The sequence below is a fragment of the Salmo salar genome, chromosome 06 (assembly GCF_965601325.2).
Source record: "Salmo salar chromosome 06, fSalSal1, whole genome shotgun sequence".
Lineage (NCBI taxonomy): Eukaryota > Metazoa > Chordata > Actinopteri > Salmoniformes > Salmonidae > Salmo > Salmo salar.
Window position 1 is genome coordinate 45,738,865 of NC_138296.1, and position 20,335 is coordinate 45,759,199.

At 47.3% G+C, this 20,335-nt stretch overlaps 1 protein-coding gene across 9 annotated transcripts in view; it reads left to right on the forward strand.

Moving 5' to 3' along the window:
- The window catches only part of LOC106607247 (rho GTPase-activating protein 23), a 99,363-nt gene that overhangs the window by 57,364 nt on the left and 21,664 nt on the right, over positions 1-20,335 (forward strand). For 7 of the 9 annotated variants that reach the window (XM_082976644.1, XM_082976641.1, XM_082976643.1 and 4 more), the window contains exons 3-7: positions 997-1,021; positions 1,259-1,345; positions 2,224-2,302; positions 16,623-16,683; positions 18,406-20,017. In XM_082976644.1, the coding sequence (XP_082832770.1) occupies positions 997-1,021; positions 1,259-1,345; positions 2,224-2,302; positions 16,623-16,683; positions 18,406-20,017 (1,864 nt within the window). Of the gene's footprint in view, positions 1-996; positions 1,022-1,258; positions 1,346-2,223; positions 2,303-16,622; positions 16,684-17,008; positions 17,770-18,405; positions 20,018-20,335 lie in introns of those variants that run through there. The other 2 variants (XM_014204019.3, XM_082976645.1) reach the window with 2 other exon arrangements.

Consider the following 20,335-nt stretch of genomic DNA (forward strand, 5'->3'; position numbering starts at 1 on the left):
CTCCTTTCTCTGGCCATAAACCCACACTATTGTTTGTGGAGGCAGGAATGAGCCCACTCAGCTCTGCCTAAAGCCAGACAGGAGGCAGTCACTCCAAACCGTCCACTCAGCTCTGTGTGTGTGTGTGTGTGTGTGTGTGTGTGTGTGTGTGTGTGTGTGTGTTTGTGTGCGTGCGTGCGCCTACATCAGTCTATCACCCTATCAAACAGCACCTATGATAGACAGACTGTGTGCTCAGTGCTGCCCTCGTCTGTCTGACGCAGACAACTACACGTGTTTGGCTCTGTGTGTGACATCACCACCTGCAGACAGTCAAACCCGTCTGAGTGTCTCTGCTGTGTGTGTGTGCTGAACGTTAGGAGCTCATAAACCAGAACAGGTCTGTTTGTCTGAGAGACCTGGCTGGGATACCAGGGAAGTCACTCCTCACTAATCAGCTTGTAAAAGAAGAGCTACATGGTTGAACTGCCTTTTGTTTTGCGAAGAGAGAGACACTGCATGAGCGAGAGCTCAGGGGACACTCTGAACGTTTGACAGCTTCCATTCTCACCAACAACCGCACGTGCACACCAGAGGAGGCTGTTGGGAGGAGCTATAGGAGGACATGTTGGACTCTGTTGCATTTATTCCATTCCAGCCGCTACAATGAGCCCATCCTCCTATAGCTCCTCCCACCAGCCTCCTCTGGTGTGCACGTGCGGTTGTTTGTGTGAATGGAAGCTGTCAAACGTTCAAGAGTGTCCCCTGAGCTCTTGCTCATGCACAGTGTCTGTGGTGCACACCGATACACTTCTGTTGTACACTAGTTTAAGGCGTCATGGCTGTTTCCTCACCCAACTCTACCCTTCCTAATATCCGTGTCATTCTGGTTTCCTGGAAAGAGGTGGACGTTCTGGGAACAGGTGTTTAGGTTGCCATGGCGCTTTGTTCCCTGGGTAACATTGTCTGTATGGGCCTGGATATCAGTGTTGATGTGGTTTTTCATTGTCTTCACAGGACGAGGAGAACGGGAATGGGAAGGGTAAGTTACCTCCCTCAGTCTACACCATCACCACTAGACTCTGGTCTCTCGATGATGTCACCACCCCTCTAGCCACTTGGACCTGTGCATAGAGTTGTCCTCCTTGAACCAACATTGAATAGACGACGAATTGACGTCTGTGCCCAGTGGGCAATGATCTATTTAATAGTTATCATCAGGTCCTATTTAATCAATTGAAGAATGAAGTGACAGTAACATCCTGCATGTTCCACGTAGGGAGAAGTAGGTTGGAGCCAATGGACACCATATTTGTCAAGAATGTGAGAGAGCGAGGTCCCGCTCACCAGGGTGGCTTGTGTACAGGTAAGGAAAATGTCTGTTTGAAAGAGAACGAAATGGACGGGAGATTGAGTGTGTGCAGGAACAGTCTGATTTGCAATGGAAATAACCTTAAGAGCATCAGACATGATCACACATAGATGATGAGAGGGAGAGGGAGTCAGGTGCTTCCAGTGATTCAACAAGGATACTAACCAGTCCATGTTCAGCAAAAACACACACACATTAAAGTTGCATTATTGTCTTTGGAAATTAGTAATGATACTAATCAGAGCGGAATGACACAGACTGACAAATACCCAGCAAACGTTTTCCTGTTGTGTCTTGCAGGCTAAGCTGGGCAGCATTCCTCTCCCTGCAGCCCAGCCAAGCTAAACCATTACTCCTATATAAATATATACACATAGTCTCAAACACACACACACATACTTGCACCACCAAAACACATCCACACACTAACACATAACAAATGAATCATCCCTTCTCCTGCCAAACACACAAACAGATACAAGCATTTTGCCTCAGGCTTACGATCCGGTATGTCAACACACAACAAACCCCTAGGTGACACCTTGTCCTTCCCGACTTCACAGCACCTACTGCAAGCACATAGTTCTATATTTCCATACACAAATCCTCAGTGCCTACCAAACCCCCCTCTCAGCCATCCCCCAGCAGGAAGTCTGGCTCTGGGGTCTCCCTGACCTTCCCTCCCCTGACCTGACCCACCAGGATGTCCCTCTGCTGGTGTCCTGTGTCTGGGGGGGGGGGGGTCGTCGGGGGTCAGTAATGGGGGTGGAGGGATTGCTCCCTTTTTCTTTTGTAATTGAGAGTGTATCACTAAATATCTGTGCTGTGTTTGGTCCTACTGTGATTTAAATATGTATGTACGTGTGATGCAGGGGATCGGCTGGTGAAGGTGAATGGAGAGAGTGTCCTGGGGAAAACTTACTCCCAGGTGATCGCCCTCATACAGAACAGGTAAGAGCCACTGTACTGCGTGTGCGTGTGTGTGTCTGTGTGTGTCTGTGTGTACCCACAGTATGTAAAATGCATTCGGAAAGTATTCAGACCCTTTGACTTTTTCCACATTTTGTTACGTTACAGCCTTATTCTAAAATGGATGAAATTGTTTTTTCCCCTCATCAATCTACACACAATACTCCATAATGACAAAAAAAACCCATTTTTTTAGAAATGCGTTCAATCCATGTCAATCAGTGTAGATAAAGGGGAGGAGACAGGATTTTTAAGACTTGAGACAATTTGAGACACGGATTGTGTATGTGTGCTATTCAGAGGGTGAATAAAAAATACATTGAAATGTAACATTTACATAAGTGTTCAGACCATTTACTCAGTATTTTGTTGAAGCACCTTTGGCAGCGATTACAGCGTCGAGCGTTCTTGGGTATGCCTCTACAAGCTTGGCACGCCTGTATTTGGGGAGCTAATCCCATTTTTCTCTGCAGATCCTCTCAAGCTCTGTCAGGTTGAATGGGGAGCATCGCTGCACAGCTATTTTCAGGTCTCTCCAGTGATGTTCAAGTCTGGACTTTGGCTGGGCCACTCAAGGACATTCAGAGACTTGCTCCGAAGCCACTCCTGCGTTGTCCTGGCTGTGTGCTTAGGGTTGTTGTCCTGTTGGAAGGTGAACCTTCGCCCCAGTCTGAGGTCCTGAGCTCTCTGGAGCAGGTTTTCATCAAGGATCTCTCTGTACTTTGCTCCGTTCATCTTTCCCTCAATCCTGACTAGTGTCCCTGTCCCTGCAGCTGAATAACATCCCCACAGCATGATACTGCCAACACCATGAATCACCATAGGGATGGTACCAGGTTTCCTCCAGACGTGACGCTTGGCATTCAGGCCAAATAGTTCAATCTTGGTTCATCAGACCAGAGAATCTTGTTTTTCATGGTCTGAGAGTCTTTTAGGTGCCTTTTGGCAAACTCCAAGTGGGCTGTTGTGCCTTTTATTGAGGAGTGTCTTCCGTCTGGCCACTCTACCATAAAGGCCTGATTGGTGGAGTGCTGCAGAGATTTGATTTGATTTGGATCTCTTTTAGTCCTAATTTGGACTAATCTTCCAAGAGTCCTTAAACATTAAAATACAATTTATAATACGATCACATTTTCACATATAACATACTGTTACAGACAAAATACACTAACATATTGACCCGATAAATACTTAGTCTAAAAAGATATATTGATTCTTCATCTACCATAGTCCAGCAAAACTTTCCTATGTATTATATTGAAATGGTTTTAAAGTATTGTTTAAATTTATATATTGAAAGGTTTATGATTTGCTCAGTTAAATTATTCAATTTCTTTATTGCTCTAAATCGAAAAGTTATTTTGCCTATTTCTCTTTTCTGTCTGGATAACACAATCTATGGACAATCTGTTCCTAGTATTTACTGAATGTCTGTCTCTTACCAACTGAATACCGTTGTGAATAGAGTTTGGCCGTTTTAAATGGTGTATATTATGAAATAAAATAAGCATGTTTTTTTCAATTATCTTGTTGATTGATGACCAACCAAGAACATTGCGCATGACTACAACAGAAGAACCATATCTCCACCTTAAAACAATCCTTGCTGCTTTGTTCTGTGCAATCTGCAGCCTCCTAATTTCACTTGCTGATGCATTTCCCCAGACCACAGAACAGTAGTTCACCTGACTCTCAATTAATGCTTGGGTTATTTGCTTAAGAATCTTCCCTGGTAAATATTTAGCTATCCTTCTGATCATGCATGCTGTTTTAATATATTTTTTTACATAGATTAGTTATTTGAGACGACCATGATAAGCAGTTGTCTAGCTGCACCCCCAGTAGTTTGGTTTCTGCCACTTCCTCAATTTGTACTCCCCCCATACTTAATTGTATTCAATGCTGTGTTGGCCTTTTCTTAGTGGAACAGACCAACATAACTTTGGTTTTCTTGGTGTTTAAAACAAGTTTGTTCCGGCAAACCCACTCCCTGATATTCTCCAAATCTCCTTGTAAAGCTTGCTGTACCCGTTGAACTGATTGTCTTGCTGTATAAATTGTAGTATCATCTGCAAATATAGTAGCTTGAGTTTCAGATAAGGCATATGGAAGGTCGTTGGTAGATATTAAATACAGAAGTGGCCCAAGGCAGCTGCCCTGCGGTATTCCACAGTTTAAAGCATGAGGGGAAGAAAATGAACCATTGATATAGATGGACTGTTTCCTGTCAGTTACATTTACATTTACATTTTAGTCATTTAGCAGACGCTCTTATCCAGAGCGACTTACAAAGTGGTGCATTCACCTATAATATCCAGTGGAACAACCACTTTACAATAGTGCATCTAAATCTTTTAAGGGGGGGGGGTTAGAAGGATTACCTTATCCTATCCCAGGTATTCCTTGAAGAGGTGGGGTTTCAGGTGTCTCCGGAAGGTGGTGATTGACTCCGCTGTCCTGGCGTCGTGAGGGAGCTTGTTCCACCATTGGGGTGCCAGAGCAGCGAACAGTTTTGACTGGGCTGAGCGGGAACTGTGCTTCCTCAGAGGTAGGGAGGCGAGCAGGCCAGAGGTGGATGAACGCAGTGCCCTTGTTTGGGTGTAGGGCCTGATCAGAGCCTGAAGGTACGGAGGTGCCGTTCCCCTCACAGCTCCGTAGGCAAGCACCATGGTCTTGTAGCGGATGCGAGCTTCGACTGGAAGCCAGTGGAGAGAGCGGAGGAGCGGGGTGACGTGAGAGAACTTGGGAAGGTTGAACACCAGACGGGCTGCGGCGTTCTGGATGAGTTGTAGGGGTTTAATGGCACAGGCAGGGAGCCCAGCCAACAGCGAGTTGCAGTAATCCAGACGGGAGATGACAAGTGCCTGGATTAGGACCTGCGCCGCTTCCTGTGTGAGGCAGGGTCGTACTCTGCGAATGTTGTAGAGCATGAACCTACAGGATCGGGTCACCGCCTTGATGTTGGTGGAGAACGACAGGGTGTTGTCCAGGGTCACGCCAAGGCTCTTAGCACTCTGGGAGGAGGACACAAGGGAGTTGTCAACCGTGATGGCGAGATCATGGAACGGGCAGTCCTTCCCCGGGAGGAAGAGCAGCTCCGTCTTGCCGAGGTTCAGCTTGAGGTGGTGATCCGTCATCCACACTGATATGTCTGCCAGACATGCAGAGATGCGATTCGCCACCTGGTTGTCAGAAGGGGGAAAGGAGAAGATTAATTGTGTGTCATCTGCATAGCAATGATATGAGAGACCATGTGAGGATATGACAGAGCCAAGTGACTTGGTGTATAGCGAGAATAGGAGTGGGCCAAGAACAGAGCCCTGGGGGACACCAGTGGTGAGAGCACGTGGTGCGGAGACAGATTCTCGCCACGCCACCTGGTAGGAGCGACCTGTCAGGTAGGACGCAATCCAAGCGTGCGCGGTGCCAGAGATGCCCAGCTCGGAGAGGGTGGAGAGGAGGATCTGATGGTTCACAGTATCAAAGGCAGCAGATAGGTCTAGAAGGATGAGAGCAGAGGAGAGAGAGTTAGCTTTAGCAGTGCGGAGAGCCTCCGTGACACAGAGAAGAGCAGTCTCAGTTGAATGCCCAGTCTTGAAACCTGACTGATTAGGATCAAGAAGGTCATTCTGAGAGAGATAGCAAGAGAGCTGGCCAAGCACGGCGCGTTCAAGAGTTTTGGAGAGAAAGGAAAGAAGGGATACTGGCCTGTAGTTGTTGACATCGGAGGGATCGAGTGTAGGTTTTTTCAGAAGGGGTGCAACTCTCGCTCTCTTGAAGACGGAAGGGACGTAGCCAGCGGTCAAGGATGCGTTGATGAGCGAGGTGAGGTAGGGGAGAAGGTCTCCGGAAATGGTCTGGAGAAGAGAGGAGGGGATAGGGTCAAGTGGGCAGGTTGTTGGGCGGCCGGCCGTCACAAGACGCGAGATTTCATCTGGAGAGAGAGGGGAGAAAGAGGTCAAAGCACAGGGTAGGACAGTGTGAGCAGGACCAGCAGTGTCGTTTGACTTAGCAAACGAGGATCGGATGTCGTCAACCTTCTTTTCAAAATGGTTGACGAAGTCATCCGCAGAGAGGGAGGAGGGGGGGGGGAGGGGGAGGAGGATTCAGGAGGGAGGAGAAGGTAGCAAAGAGCTTCCTAGGGTTAGAGGCAGATGCTTGGAGTTTAGAGTGGTAGAAAGTGGCTTTAGCAGCAGAGACAGAAGAGGAAAATGTAGAGAGGAGGGAGTGAAAGGATGCCAGGTCCGCAGGGAGGCGAGTTTTCCTCCATTTCCGCTCGGCTGCCCGGAGCCCTGTTCTGTGAGCTCGCAGTGAGTCGTCGAGCCACGGAGCAGGAGGGGAGGACCGAGCCGGCCTGGAGGATAGGGGACAGAGGAGATCAAAGGATGCAGAGAGGGAGGAGAGGAGGGTTGAGGAGGCAGAATCAGGAGATAGGTTGGAGAAGGTTCGAGCAGAGGGAAGAGATGATAGGATGGAAGAGGAGAGAGTAGCGGGAGAGAGAGAGCGAAGGTTGGGACGGCGCAATACCATCCGAGTAGGGGGAGAGTGAGAAGTGTTGGATGAGAGCGAGAGGGAAAAGGATACAAGGTAGTGGTCGGAGACTTGGAGGGGAGTTGCAATGAGATTAGTGGAAGAACAGCATCTAGTAAAGATGAGGTCAAGCGTATTGCCTGCCTTGTGAGTAGGGGGGGAAGGTGAGAGGGTGAGGTCGAAAAAGGAGAGGAGTGGAAAGAAGGAGGCAGAGAGGAATGAGTCGAAGGTAGACGTGGGGAGGTTAAAGTCACCCAGAACTGTGAGAGGTGAGCCATCCTCAGGAAAGGAACTTATCAAGGCGTCAAGCTCATTGATGAACTCTCCAAGGGAACCTGGAGGGCGATAAATGATAAGGATGTTAAGCTTGAAAGGGCTGGTAACTGTGACAGCATGGAATTCAAATGAGGAGATAGACAGATGGGTCAGGGGAGAAAGAGAGAATGTCCACTTGGGAGAGATGAGGATTCCAGTGCCACCACCCCGCTGGCTCGATGCTCTAGGGGTATGCGAGAACACGTAGTCAGACGAGGAGAGAGCAGTAGGAGTAGCAGTGTTATCTGTGGTGATCCATGTTTCCGTCAGCGCCAGGAAGTCTAGGGACTGGAGGGTAGCATAGGCTGAGATGAACTCAGCCTTGTTGGCCGCAGACCGGCAGTTCCAGAGGCTGCCGGAGACCTGGAACTCCACGTGGGTCGTGCGCGCTGGGACCACCAGGTTAGAGTGGCAGCGGCCACGCGGTGTGGAGCGTTTGTATGGCCTGTGCAGAGGAGAGAGAACAGGGATAGGCAGACACATAGTAGACAAGCTACAGAAGAGGCTACGCTAATGCAAATGAGATTGGAGTGACAAGTGGACTACACGTCTCGAATGTTCAGGAAGTTAAACTTACGTTGCAAAAATGTTATTGACTAAAATGATACAGTACTGCTGGCTGGTGGAGTAGGCTAGCTAGCAGTGGCTGCGTTGTTGACTTTGAACGTGTAGCTGGCTAGGTAACCTCGGTAGTTTCAGTACTACACCTTGTCATGATACAAAGCAACTTTGTAGCTAGCTAGCTAACATAACACTAATCAAGACGTTCCTTGTAGTGTATTTAGTTTCAACAATGCTGCTCGTCGGTAATAGTTGGCTAGGTTAGGAAAAATGGCGTCGCGGGGGACGGAAATAGCTGGCTAGCTAACCTCGATGGCTGGCTAGCTAACAATTATCAATTAACAATTATCAAGTTATGACAAAGACAACTAGGTAGCTAGCTAGGTAACACTGCACTAGTCAAATCGTTCCGTTGTTTAGTATTAGTAACTACAGCGCTGCTAGTCGGTAACGGATGGCTAGCTGGCAGTGGGTTAATGATGACTAGGTGTGTTGAGTAAGTCTGGCGTCGCGGCTGGCTAGCACACCTCGATAATACTCAAACTCAAACTACACAATTATCTTAGATACAGAGACAGCACAGACAACTATGTAGCTGGCTAACTAACACCAACACCACACTAATCAAGTCGTTGCGTTGTAATGTAATAGTTTCTGCGGTGCTGCTAGTCGGTAGAAGTTGGCTAGCTAACGGTGATGACTAGCTAGCTAGCAGCTAGCAGTGTTGACTACGTTAGGAGGACGAAGATAGCTAGCCTCGATAATTACTCAGTTACTCTAAACTACACAATTATCTTTGATACAAAGACGGCTATGTAGCTAGCTAAGAAGAATTGCTCAGATCAAACAAATCAAGCCGTTGTAATGTAGCGAAGTGGAATATTACCTGTGGAGCGAAGCGTGGTGCGACTGCTCGCTCCAAACCGGAAGTGTAGTGATATAGTTAGATATGACTGTACCCAATTCATTGCTGCCTCCTTAAAACCATAATGCATTCATTTTGTCAAAATGATTTCATGATCCACTAAATCAAATGCTGCACTAAAATCTAAAAATATTACACCTACAAACCTGCCATTATCCATATCATTGAGCCACTGGTCAGTCATGTCAACCAATGCTGTGGTAGTGGAATGGTTTTTGCAATAAGCACGCTGATTGGATGTAATCAGATCATTCTTTTCCATGTACTCCCATATTTGTCTACTCACAATACCTTCCAATATCTTACTGAGTGAAGGGAGGTTACTAATTGGTCGACTATTGCCTGGAGTAATGGGTTCTTTGCTGTCTTTCGGAATAGGACACAGTTTAGCATGCCTCCATACATTTGCAAACGTCCCCTTTTCCAGTGACCAATTAAATATGTATTTCAGTGGAGCTGCAATCTGGGGAGCAGCATAGCGAAGTAAAATATTGTCAATAAGATCATAACCTGTAGATTTACCATCGGGTAATGACTTCAATAGGTTCAACACCTCCTCTACTGACACCATTTGTAGACTAAAAGAGCAGGTCTTGTTGCTCATAATATGATCATCAATCCATTGGACAATAGCTTGTTTGGAAGAATGTGTGTTTACATTATTGCTCAGTAAATAAAAAAATTTTGTAAAAGAATCTGCAAAATGATTGGCAATGTCAGCTGGTTTTGTTATTGTTCTTCCGTCAACCTCCACACTAGATGGGCATGATGAGATAGATGTACCAAGTAAGCTCTTAACTGTATTCCATACCTTTTTACAATCATTTTTACGATCAATAAAAGCATTGTTGTAAAATACAGTTTTTTTTCTTACGATTCAATTTAACTGCATAACTACGTAATGTTCTATAATTCTGTTCATCAATTTCTGGTTCAGATTTGGCTGCTAAGGCTTTTGCCATATTTCTTTGAGAAAAAAAAACTCACCCAGTTGATCATCAATCCATGGATATGGACAAGCCCCAACTGTACTCTTTCTTACTGGTGCATGATGGTCCATTACCTCAGTGAGCAAATCAATAAAACATTCTGTAGTGTGATTTAAATCATCCTCTAGATAAATCAGCTCCCCGGGTGCAGCAGCCAAATCATTTTGAAATAGCTCATGATTAAATGTTTAAAAATTTCTCTTGACCACAATCCTTGGGGGTTTCTTTGGAACCTTGGTGTTCATGGTTATGGTCACAATATTATGGTCTGTCCAGCCCACTGGCATTGATCTGGCTTTTAAGCATTGCAATGGTATACTACAGGAGATCAGATCAATGCATGTGTTTGAACGATGACCCAACTTAGTTGATGATCTAGTAGTATCATTAACCATTTGTTTCAAACCACAGTTCTCGGCATATCTCATCAATTTTGTTCTATTCGAATTATTGTGATCCTTCCAATTTATATTAAAATCACCCAAGATAAATACATCTCTGTTGCTATCTGTGGCCTGATCAAACCCAGTGCATAAGTCATCCAGATAGGACACCTTAGAGCTAGGAGGTCTATACACACATCCTACCAATATGGGTGCCTAGTGAGGCAGATGTACTTGAGCCCATAGTGCATCTATTTGACATACATTAAGGTAATCCCTCCTCTTAAAAGGTATATGATTCTGAATGTACAGCGCTACACCCCAACCATTCCTATTCCTGTCTCTTCTAAGTAGATTATATCCTTGAATATTTATTTGCTCATCATTTACAGATGCATCTAAATGCATTTCGGTCAAAGCCAAAATATGAATATTATTTATGTTGACCAAGTTAAAAACCTCATGTATTTTGTTAGGAAGGCTACATACAGTTGAAGTCGGAAGTTTACATACACCTTAGCAAAATACATTTCAACTCTGTTTTTCACAATTCCTGACATTTAATCCTAGTACAAATTCCCTGTCTTAGTTAGATATGACTGATCACCACTTTATTTTAAGAATGTGAAATGTCAGAATAATAGTAGAGTGATTTATTTCAGCTTTTATTTCTTTCATCACATTCCCAGTGGGTCAGAAGTTTACATACACTCAATTAGTATTTGGTAGCATTGCCTTTAAAATTGTTGAACTTGGGTCAAATGTTTTGGGTAGCCTTCCACAAGCTTCCCACAATAAGTTGGGTGGATTTTGGCCCATTCCTCCTGACAGAGCTGGTGTAACTGAGTCAGGTTTGTAGGCCTCCTTGCTCGCACACACTTTTTCAGTTCTGCCCACAAATTTTCTATAGGATTGAGGTCAGGGCTTTGTAATAGCCACTCCAATACCTTGACTTTGTTGTCCTTAAGCCATTTTGCCACAACTTTGAAAGTATGCTTGGGGTCATTGTCCATTTGGAAGACCCATTTGCGACCAAGCTTTAACTTCCTGACTGATGTCTTGAGGTGATGCTTCAATATATCCACATAATTTGCCCTCTTTGTAAAGTGCACCAGTCCCTCCTGCAGCAAAGCACCCCCGCAACATGATGCTGCCACCCCCATGCTTCACGGTTGGGATGGTGTTCTTCGGCTTGCAAGCCTCCCCCTTTTTCCTCCAAACATAACGATGGTCATTATGGCCAAACAGTTCTATTTTTGTTTCATCAGACCAGAGGACATTTCTCCAAAAAGTATGATCTTTGTCCCCATGTGCAGTTGCAAACCGTAGTCTGGCTTTTTTTATAGCGGTTTTGGAGCAGTGGCTTCTTCCTTGCTAAGCGGCCTTTCAGGTCATGTCAATATACAGTGAGGGAAAAAAGTATTTGATCCCCTGCTGATTTTGTACGTTTGCCCACTGACAAAGAAATGATCAGTCTATAATTTTAATGGTAGGTTTAATTGAACAGTGAGACACAGAATAACAACAAAAAATCCAGAAAAATACATGTCAAAAATGTTATAAATTGATTTGCATTTTAATGAGGGAGATAAGTATTTGACCCCTCTGCAAAACATGACTTAGTACTTGGTGGCAAAACCCTTGTTGGCAATCACAGAGGTCAGAAGTTTCTTGTAGTTGGCCACCAGGTTTGCACACATCTCAGGTGGGATTTTGTCCCACTCCTCTTTGCAGATCTTCTCCAAGTCATTAAGGTTTCGAGGCTGACGTTTGGCAACTCAAACCTTCAGCTCACTCCACAGATTTTCTATGGGATTAAGGTCTGGAGACTGGCTAGGCCACTCCAGGACCTTAATGTGCTTCTTATTGAGCCACTCCTTTGTTGCCTTGGCCATGTGTTTTGGGTCATTGTCATGCTGGAATACCCATCCACGACCCATTTTCAATGCCCTGGCTGAGGGAAGGAGGTTCTCACCCAAGATTTCACGGTACATGGCCCCGTCCATCATCCCTTTGATGTGGTGAAGTTGTCCTGTCCCCTTAGCAGAAAAACACCCCCAAAACATAAACATAATGTTTCCACCTCCATGTTTGACGGTGGGAATGATGTTCTTGGGGTCATAGGCAGCATTCCTCCTCCTCCAAACACGGCGAGTTGAGTTGATGCCAAAGAGCTCCATTTTGGTCTCATCTGACCACAACACTTTCACCCAGTTGTCCTCTGAATCATTCAGATGTTCATTGGCAAACTTCAGACAGGGATATATATGTGTTTTCTTGAGCAGGGGGACCTTGCTGGCGCTGCAGGGTTTCAGTCCTTCATGGCGTAGTGTGTTACCAATTGTTTTCTTGGTGACTATGGTCCCAGCTGCCTTGAGATCATTGACAAGATCCTCCCATGTAATTCTGGGCTGATTCCTCACCGTTCTCATGATCATTGCAACTCCACGAGGTGAGATCTTGCATGGAGGCTCAGGCTGAGGGAGATTGACAGTTCTTTTGTGTTTCTTCCATTTGCGAATAATCGCACCAACTGTTGTCACCTTCTCACCAAGCTGCTTGGCGATGGTATTGTTGCCCATTCCAGCCTTGTGCAGGTCTACAATCTTGTCCCTGACATCCTTGGAGAGCTTTTTGGTCTTGGCCATTGTGGAGAGTTGGGAATCTGATTGATTGATTGCTTCTGTGGACAGGTGTCTTTTATTCAGGTAACAAACTGAGATTAGGAGCACTCTCTTTAAGAGTGTGCTCCTAATCTCAGCTCGTTACCTGTATAAAAGACACCTGGGAGTCAGAAATCTTTCTGATTGAGAGGGGATCAAATACTTATTTCCCTCATTAAAATGCAAATCAATTTATAACATTTTTGACGTGTTTTTCTGGATTATTTTGTTGTTATTCTGTCTCTCACTGTTCAAATAAACCTACCATTAAAATTATAGACTGATCATTTCTTTGTCAGTGGGCAAACGTACAAAATCAGCAGGGGATCAAATACTTTTTTCCCTCACTGTAGGACTCGTTTTACTGTGGATATAGATACTTTTGTACCTGTTTCCTCCAGCATCTTCACAAGATCCTTTGCTGTTGTTCTGGGATTGATTTGCACTTTTCTCACCAAAGTATGTTCATCTCTAGGAGACAGAATGTGTCTCCTTCCTGACCGGTATGACGGCTGTGTGGTCCCATGGTGTTTATACTTGCGTACTATTGTTTGTACAGATGAACTTGGTACCTTCAGGCATTTAGAAATTGCTCCCAAGGATGAACCAGACATGTGGAGGTCTACAATTTTTCTTCTGAGGTCTTGGCTGATATCTTTTGATTTTCCCATGATGTCAAGTAAAGAGGCACTGAGTTTGAAGGTAGGCCTTAAAATACATCCACAGGTACACCTCCTATTGACTCAAATTATGTCAGTTAGCCTATCAGAAGCTTCTAAAGCCATGACTTAATTTTCTGGAATTTTCCAAGCTGTTTAAAGGCAGAGTCAATTTAGTGCATGTAAACTTCTGACCCACTGGAATTGTGATACAGTGAATTATGAGTGAAATAATCTGTCTGTAAACAATTGTTGGAAAAATTACTTGTGTCATGCACAAAGTAGATGTCCTAACCGACTTGCCAAAACTATAGTTTGTTAACAAGAAATTTGTGGAGTGGTTGAAAAACGAGTTATAATGACTCCAACCTAAGTGTATGTAATCTTCCGCCTTCAACTGTACATTAACCTGAGCTATATGCAACCCCTTCCTTGTCAAGTGCAGATCAATAGAGCATGTATTCGTTATAGTTAAAGTTGTCATGATCCACTACAACTCACAAACTCAGATTTGAACATTGAATTAAAATAGCCAGGGAGGTACTCTAGAGTCCCGATACAATTGCCCGTTGATGTAAAGTTTATCCATCACCATGGAGACTTGTTGATTCAGGCAACACTTTTCCTTCATGATGGGATAAAAAAAAATCCTTTCATTGATCTCGGCAGGGAAGTGATCATTCATTCCAAAATCAGTGTTTCTGAGTTCTATGCCCCTGCTCTTCGTCATTTCCTTTCGCTTAAATTTGTCAAAACATGCAATAATAGCCTGTGGCCTATTCCCAGAGGCCTTACCCATTCTATGGACTCTGGAGAAAGTGACATTACACACAACATCAGTGGGCAGTTTCAGTTGAGTTGACATAAAGTCACGGACAGTGTCCTCACAGCCTCTGCTGCTGTCATTCTCCGGTATCCTTGAAAATATTAGATTGTCCCGCATTGATCGACACTGTACATCAACAAGCAAGGTTTCTTTAAGTTGTTTGTTCTCCCTTTGCACCACCTCCACCTTGCCATGAATAGAGTCTACAGTACCTTTCAGCACCGTGTTCTCTTTCCTTAGATCATCCATCTGACATTGGCTGAATTCTAGACTGGCACATAATGCATTGATGTCCTCTCGTAATATATCCAAGATATCAAGTTTGGCAAGCCTTTCATTGATGGATTTTAACAAGTCAGCATCCATATCAGTAAACCTCTCCCCACTCTCCCTGCGCGCCCTCTTGCTTGGGGATGGTTTGGTTCCATCGTTGATCCCGCTTGGCCAACTTGGCTTTGGTTTGTTTTGTTGATTGCATTTGTTGTCCTTAATGCTTGAATCCTCCGAAACCAGCGACATGTTTCTTTGAGTTCGTAAGTATCTCTCGTCAATGAATCTTTCAAGCGCTTCAATGAATTCTGAATCATCCAGCGTGTTTGCAGGCAGAGTAAAACAAAAAGAACAAAACAACGTTAACTTAGCTAGCGTCTAGTCAGTGTACGCAAAAAAAATCACACCAGCCCAGGACCTCCACATCCAGCTTCTGGAATACGTAAGTGTAACCGATGTGAAATGGCTAGTTAGTTAGCGGTGGTGCGCGCTAATAGCGTTTCAATCGGTGACGTCACTCGCTCTGAGACTTGAAGTAGGGTTGCCCCTTGCGTTGCAAGGGCCGCGGCTTTTGTGGCGCAATGGGTAACGATGCTTCGTGGGGTGTCAGTTGTTGATGTGTGCAAGGGTCCCTGGTTCGAGCCCGGGTTGGGGCGAAGAGAGGGACGGAACCTACACTGTTACATTGGTGCCGTGACCCGGATCGTTGGTTGCTGCGGAAAAGGAGGAGGTCAAAGGGGGGGTGAGTGTAACCGATGTGAAATGGCTAGTTAGTTAGCGGTGGTGCGCGCTAATAGCGTTTCAATCGGTGACGTCACTCGCTCTGAGACTTGAAGTAGGGTTGCCCCTTGCGTTGCAAGGGCCGCGGCTTTTGTGGCGCGATGGGTAACGATGCTTCGTGGGGTGTCAGTTGTTGATGTGTGCAAGGGTCCCTGGTTCGAGCCCGGGTTGGGGCGAAGAGAGGGACGGAACCTACACTGTTACATAAGAACACCTGTTCCTTCACCTCTGATGCTCTCAACCCTTTTTTCTCTCTCCCTCTCTGATGGTTGTTCTTTTGGAAGGTTCCCCCATCTCCACAGTGGAACTCTGGAGCTCTGTCAGACCAAGGCCCTTCTCACCTCCCTAACCTTGCAAGGCCCTTCTCCCCCGATTGCTCAGTTTGGCCGGGCGGCCAGCTCTAGGAAGAGTCTTGGTGGTTCCAAACGTCTTCCATTTAAGAATGATGGAGGCCACTATGTTCTTGAAGACCTTCAATACTGCAGACATTTTTTGGTACCCTTCCCCAGATCTGTGCCTCGACACAATCCTGTCTTGGAGCTCTACGGACAATTCCTTCAACCTCGTGGCCTGGATTTTGCTCCGACATGCACTGTCAACTGTGGGACTTTACATAGACAGGTGTGTCCCTTTACAAATCATGTCCAATCAGCTGAATTTACCACAGGTGGACTCCAATCAAGTTGTAGAAACATCTCAAGGATGATCAATGGAAACTAGATGGACCTGAGCTCAATTTTGAGTCTCATAGCAAACGGTCTGAATACTTACGTAAATTGTGTATTTTTGTTCATTTTTTTTATACATTTGCAAAAACTTTGCTTTGTCTTTTGAGGTATTGTGTGTAGACTGATGAGGACATTTTTTTATTTAATCCTTTTTAGCCTGTAATGTAACAACGTGGAAAAAGTCAAGGGGTCTGAATTCCTTCCGAATGCACTATATGTGTGGGTGTTGTTTATCTACGAGACATGTATGTTTTATGTATGTACCGCAACATTCTGGAATGTGGAACATGTTCAGTTGAGTAAGTCTTCCTTGACTTGTGTGAGTACATCCTCCTAAAGAGAATAGCTTGGCGCAATGAGTGTACAGAACACATCCACTGAGAGCAGTAGAGTCACCAGGGTCATCGTCAACAGGGTCTCCTGTGACATGGTTGCTGATCAACTCATCTCAAAGCAAAACAAAACCCTTCGTCACAACTGGGGGAAAAGTGTTCTCTTACTGTAACATGATGAGTTTGGAAAAAATGTGGAATTATAATTGTTTTTCTATCGTTCCATCTGTGTTCCTTTTTCCCTTCTCCCCTTCCTCCTTCTCTCCCCTCTCTTCGGTTCCCCCTCTCTTTGCTCTCTCCCTTCCTTGTCCCTCTCGCCTTTCTTCTCGTTCTCTCCACAGTGAAAGTGTGTTGGAGCTCTCTATAATGCCAAAAGATGAAGATGTTCTCCAGCTGGTAAGTGTGAGTATGATATTTCTGCCACCCTACACCCTAATAGAAATACTCACTCTCTCCGGATAAATGAATTGATTTTAAGAATACTAATACTACGGAGAGATAACATCTTGGATATAGTCGTTCTTGTCATTCCATTGCTTTGAGTTGAGTTGAAAATCTAAACTCTCAGGAACTAGCTTCACTGTGACCTCACTGTGACCTCACTGTGACGCAGATGCTTTCTAGTCTGTAGCTGGATTACAACACACATTCATTCAAGCTATTATCCAAAGTTCTGTAGAAGCGTAACACACACACACACACACACACACACACACACACACCACACACACACACACACACACACTTTGCCTCAGTCCATAAATTGCTCCACCACTTACACACATGACCAGACATGCAGAGCAGAGCATGTCACCGCCTCTCCTCTGGCCCAGGAGGAGCAACCCATGGGCAAGAACGCTGACACAACCTCCCAGACCTGGGCGCCCGACCTGGGCTTCTCTCTCTCTCTCTCTCTCACACACACAAACCCCTACCCACCAAGCACCCTTTCTTTCCCCTTCCAAATACTGCCCTCCTTCAACCCCACTACCACTCCCTTACCACTCCACTCCTCCACCCTTCTCTCCTCTCACTCCGCCCCTCACTGCACCATGGGCATCGATTGCATTCCAATGGTGACATCACCAGCACTTGTTACGCCCCCTTCCACCCTCCCACAGGGTAGAGTGAGGGAGAGAGAGAGAGAGGGAAGAGGGACTTTGGAAAGGCTTGTCTGAGGACAGCATACTGAACGAAGAAGAAAGTTCGACAGATAGCAGAAAAAAACAGCGAGAGAGACAAAAAAGGAGTGTAAAGAAGAAGTTGAGACATAACCTCGAGAACGAAGGAGAGTGGTAAATCGTAGCGACGGGAGTGTTAGTGTCTGTGGGAAGCAAACAGAATGGTGCATTGAGGAGTTCCCCTCCTCTCCTCTTCTGCTGTGAGTGACTTCAAGCCAGTATTGAGCCTGAGAGACACTGCCAGACTGAGTGTGGGCCTGCCCTGCTCTCTGAGGTGAAGCCTGAACACCAGCTGAACACTTCATCTGTAAGTGTTGCCTTTTGATGTGAATTCATTTTGTGCAAAGATGTTTTAAGTCTGTGGCTTTGTAGTTTCTTAATCGGTGTTGCAGCTGTCGCTTGAGGGGCGGAACGCTGAACGATGCTTCAGATGTGTGTTGTTGTTGCGGGTGTATTGGATCAAGCTGGTTGTAGCAGTGAGACTCTGTGCTGGTTTTTAATAGATCCAGATTTGCTGTTGTCAGTGTTTTGTTGCAGTGGTGTATTCGGAACATTGCTGTGGGTCTGTGCGGCTGCAGACGGTTGCTGTGTTGTGGCTCTTGCTCAAGGCGCGTGCTAGTGCCTGCAGCTAACGAGTAGCTGTGTTTGTGTTGGAGGCTGAGTTGGGGCCCCTGAGAGTCACTGTGGCTGAGCAGACTGAGGTGGTAGGAGGATGAACACAGATGATTCTCGACGTCGCTTGCTCTGCAACATCATAGTTAACAAGGAGCTTTAGTGGAATGCTGTGCCGGTCAACCCTGTGACTGTCAAAGCAGTTGTATTGAATCATTGAGTCCATCTACTGATCCCGCTCCTTCCTCCCCTCTGACCTCTGACCTCTGTTCGTCACCTGAACTCCTCCTATTTGTGTCTCACCTCTCTTCCTCTCTGTCTCCACCTACAGGCATACTCCCAGGATGCCTACCTGAGGGGCAACGAGCCTTACACAGGGGGAGCCCGGAACCTACCGGTACCTCCGCCCCTCTGCTACGCTCCCCGCGCCAAGTCCCAGCCTCCCGCCGGGGCCCCGGCCCCCATGGGCCAGAACCAGCTGGACAACTGGAGCCGCTGGGCAGGCTCCGCCAGCCCCTTGTCCCCCCTGGACAACCGCTCCACCGTGGGCAGCCCGGCCAGCTGGCAGGAGGGACTGGGCAGAGAGCCGGGGGGCGTGGGCCACAGTAGCCCCCCCTACAGGACAGAGGAGATCCAGTACGGTGTGACCGGGCAGCAGCCTACGGGACAGACCAGGGGCCGCTCCTACTCCTCATCTTCTTCTTCAGGAGGGCCCCTCAGCAGCCCTCTGCATGTCCACTATGTCAACCACAATGCTGCTGGCACTGCCACCACCGCCTCCTCTCAGCCCCAGAAGGGCAGCCAGGCCTGGGCCAGCCCTCCCCAGCCGAGCCCCAGCCGCAGCCAGCACTGCCAACAGGCCCTGTCTGAGTGGTACTACAGCCAAGCTGCTGAGCAGCGCCAGGGCCGCAGTGGCAGCATGCACCACCGCCACCGCAGCTACTCTCAGGACAGACTATGTGAGACAGGCCCTGGGTGCCACCGCCGGGGTCCGGGCGGCTGGCCCCACAGCGCCTCCCAGGATACCCTGATGCTACTGCAGCAGTCGGGCCCAGGCCCCCACGGGGACCCTTCTTGGACCTATGGAGACTGGGAGGGGGCCCGGGACCAGAGTCACCCCTCCTTCTACGGCAGCAGAGCCCGGTCGGAGAACCTGCTGGTACAGTACGACCGCTATGGCCGCTCGCTGGAGATGCTGGAGTCGCCCCGTTCCGAGAGGCCCGCCTGGCTGCAGCAGGCCTCACAGCAAGCACCCAGGACTGAGGCCTACCAGAGGCAGGGAAACCATTACGGTGTTGCACCGGCCCCCTCTATGGGCCGACAAGCACAGCCGCACCACAAAAACCACCCCCAACCCCACTCACAGTCTCACCCACAGCCCCAGCCCCAACAACCAGCCCCTCAGAGCAGACGTCTGCCCACCGGACAGAGCCTGGACGACCAGCCAGTAGGTTACCGCAGCTACAGCCCCTCCTTCAACCGCAAGACAGGCCGCATCATGCAGCAACCCTCCTTCAGGGACCCCTCCTACCTTGGCCCCCACCTCAGCTGGGCCCCCACCCCCAAAACCAGCCCCCCAGAGGGTGTTGTCCCCTCAGTCCCATCCCCCCTGGCTTCCACCACCCCCGAGCCCCTTGACAGGGCCTACCGCCCCACCAACCATGAGAGGGGGGCAATGGAAGGCCAGGTGGAGGTGGTAGCTCAGACCCCGGAAGTCAAACTGAGACAGAAACCCCCCACGGGACGAAGGAGCGCCCACGCCATGCGCCACCCCCACTACACCCTGCCTGTAGATGGCACAGAACCCCCTGTGTTCCCCCCTGAACCCCACGAGACTGCCCCCGCCCCTCGCCCCTCAGGAGATGGTGCCCCGCACCGTACCAATGGCAACCTGGCCCCCCTGTCTGTAGAGGATGACGCAATGGCCTCCATTCCCTTTATAGGTAAGCACCTCCACCACCACACAGTCCTCTTCCTCTCCCTACCCCTCTATGTGACCCCATCACTCACACTTCCGTTTAAGACACAAACATATTCCTCCTGATTGATCTTACTGAAACTTACTGGAAACTAACTGTTCGTAAAAACAAACAAGAAGCTTACCAGAAAGATTGACCAGAAAGAGGGGGGGGGGGGGGGGGGGGGGGGGGGGCGACATAGACTATGACTTGGCCTGTATTTAGAACCATTCTCTCTGTAACCTTAATTTCCTCTGTCGGTCTACCTGTGTGGCCAGGCTCCGGGCTTTTCCTCACTCGGTC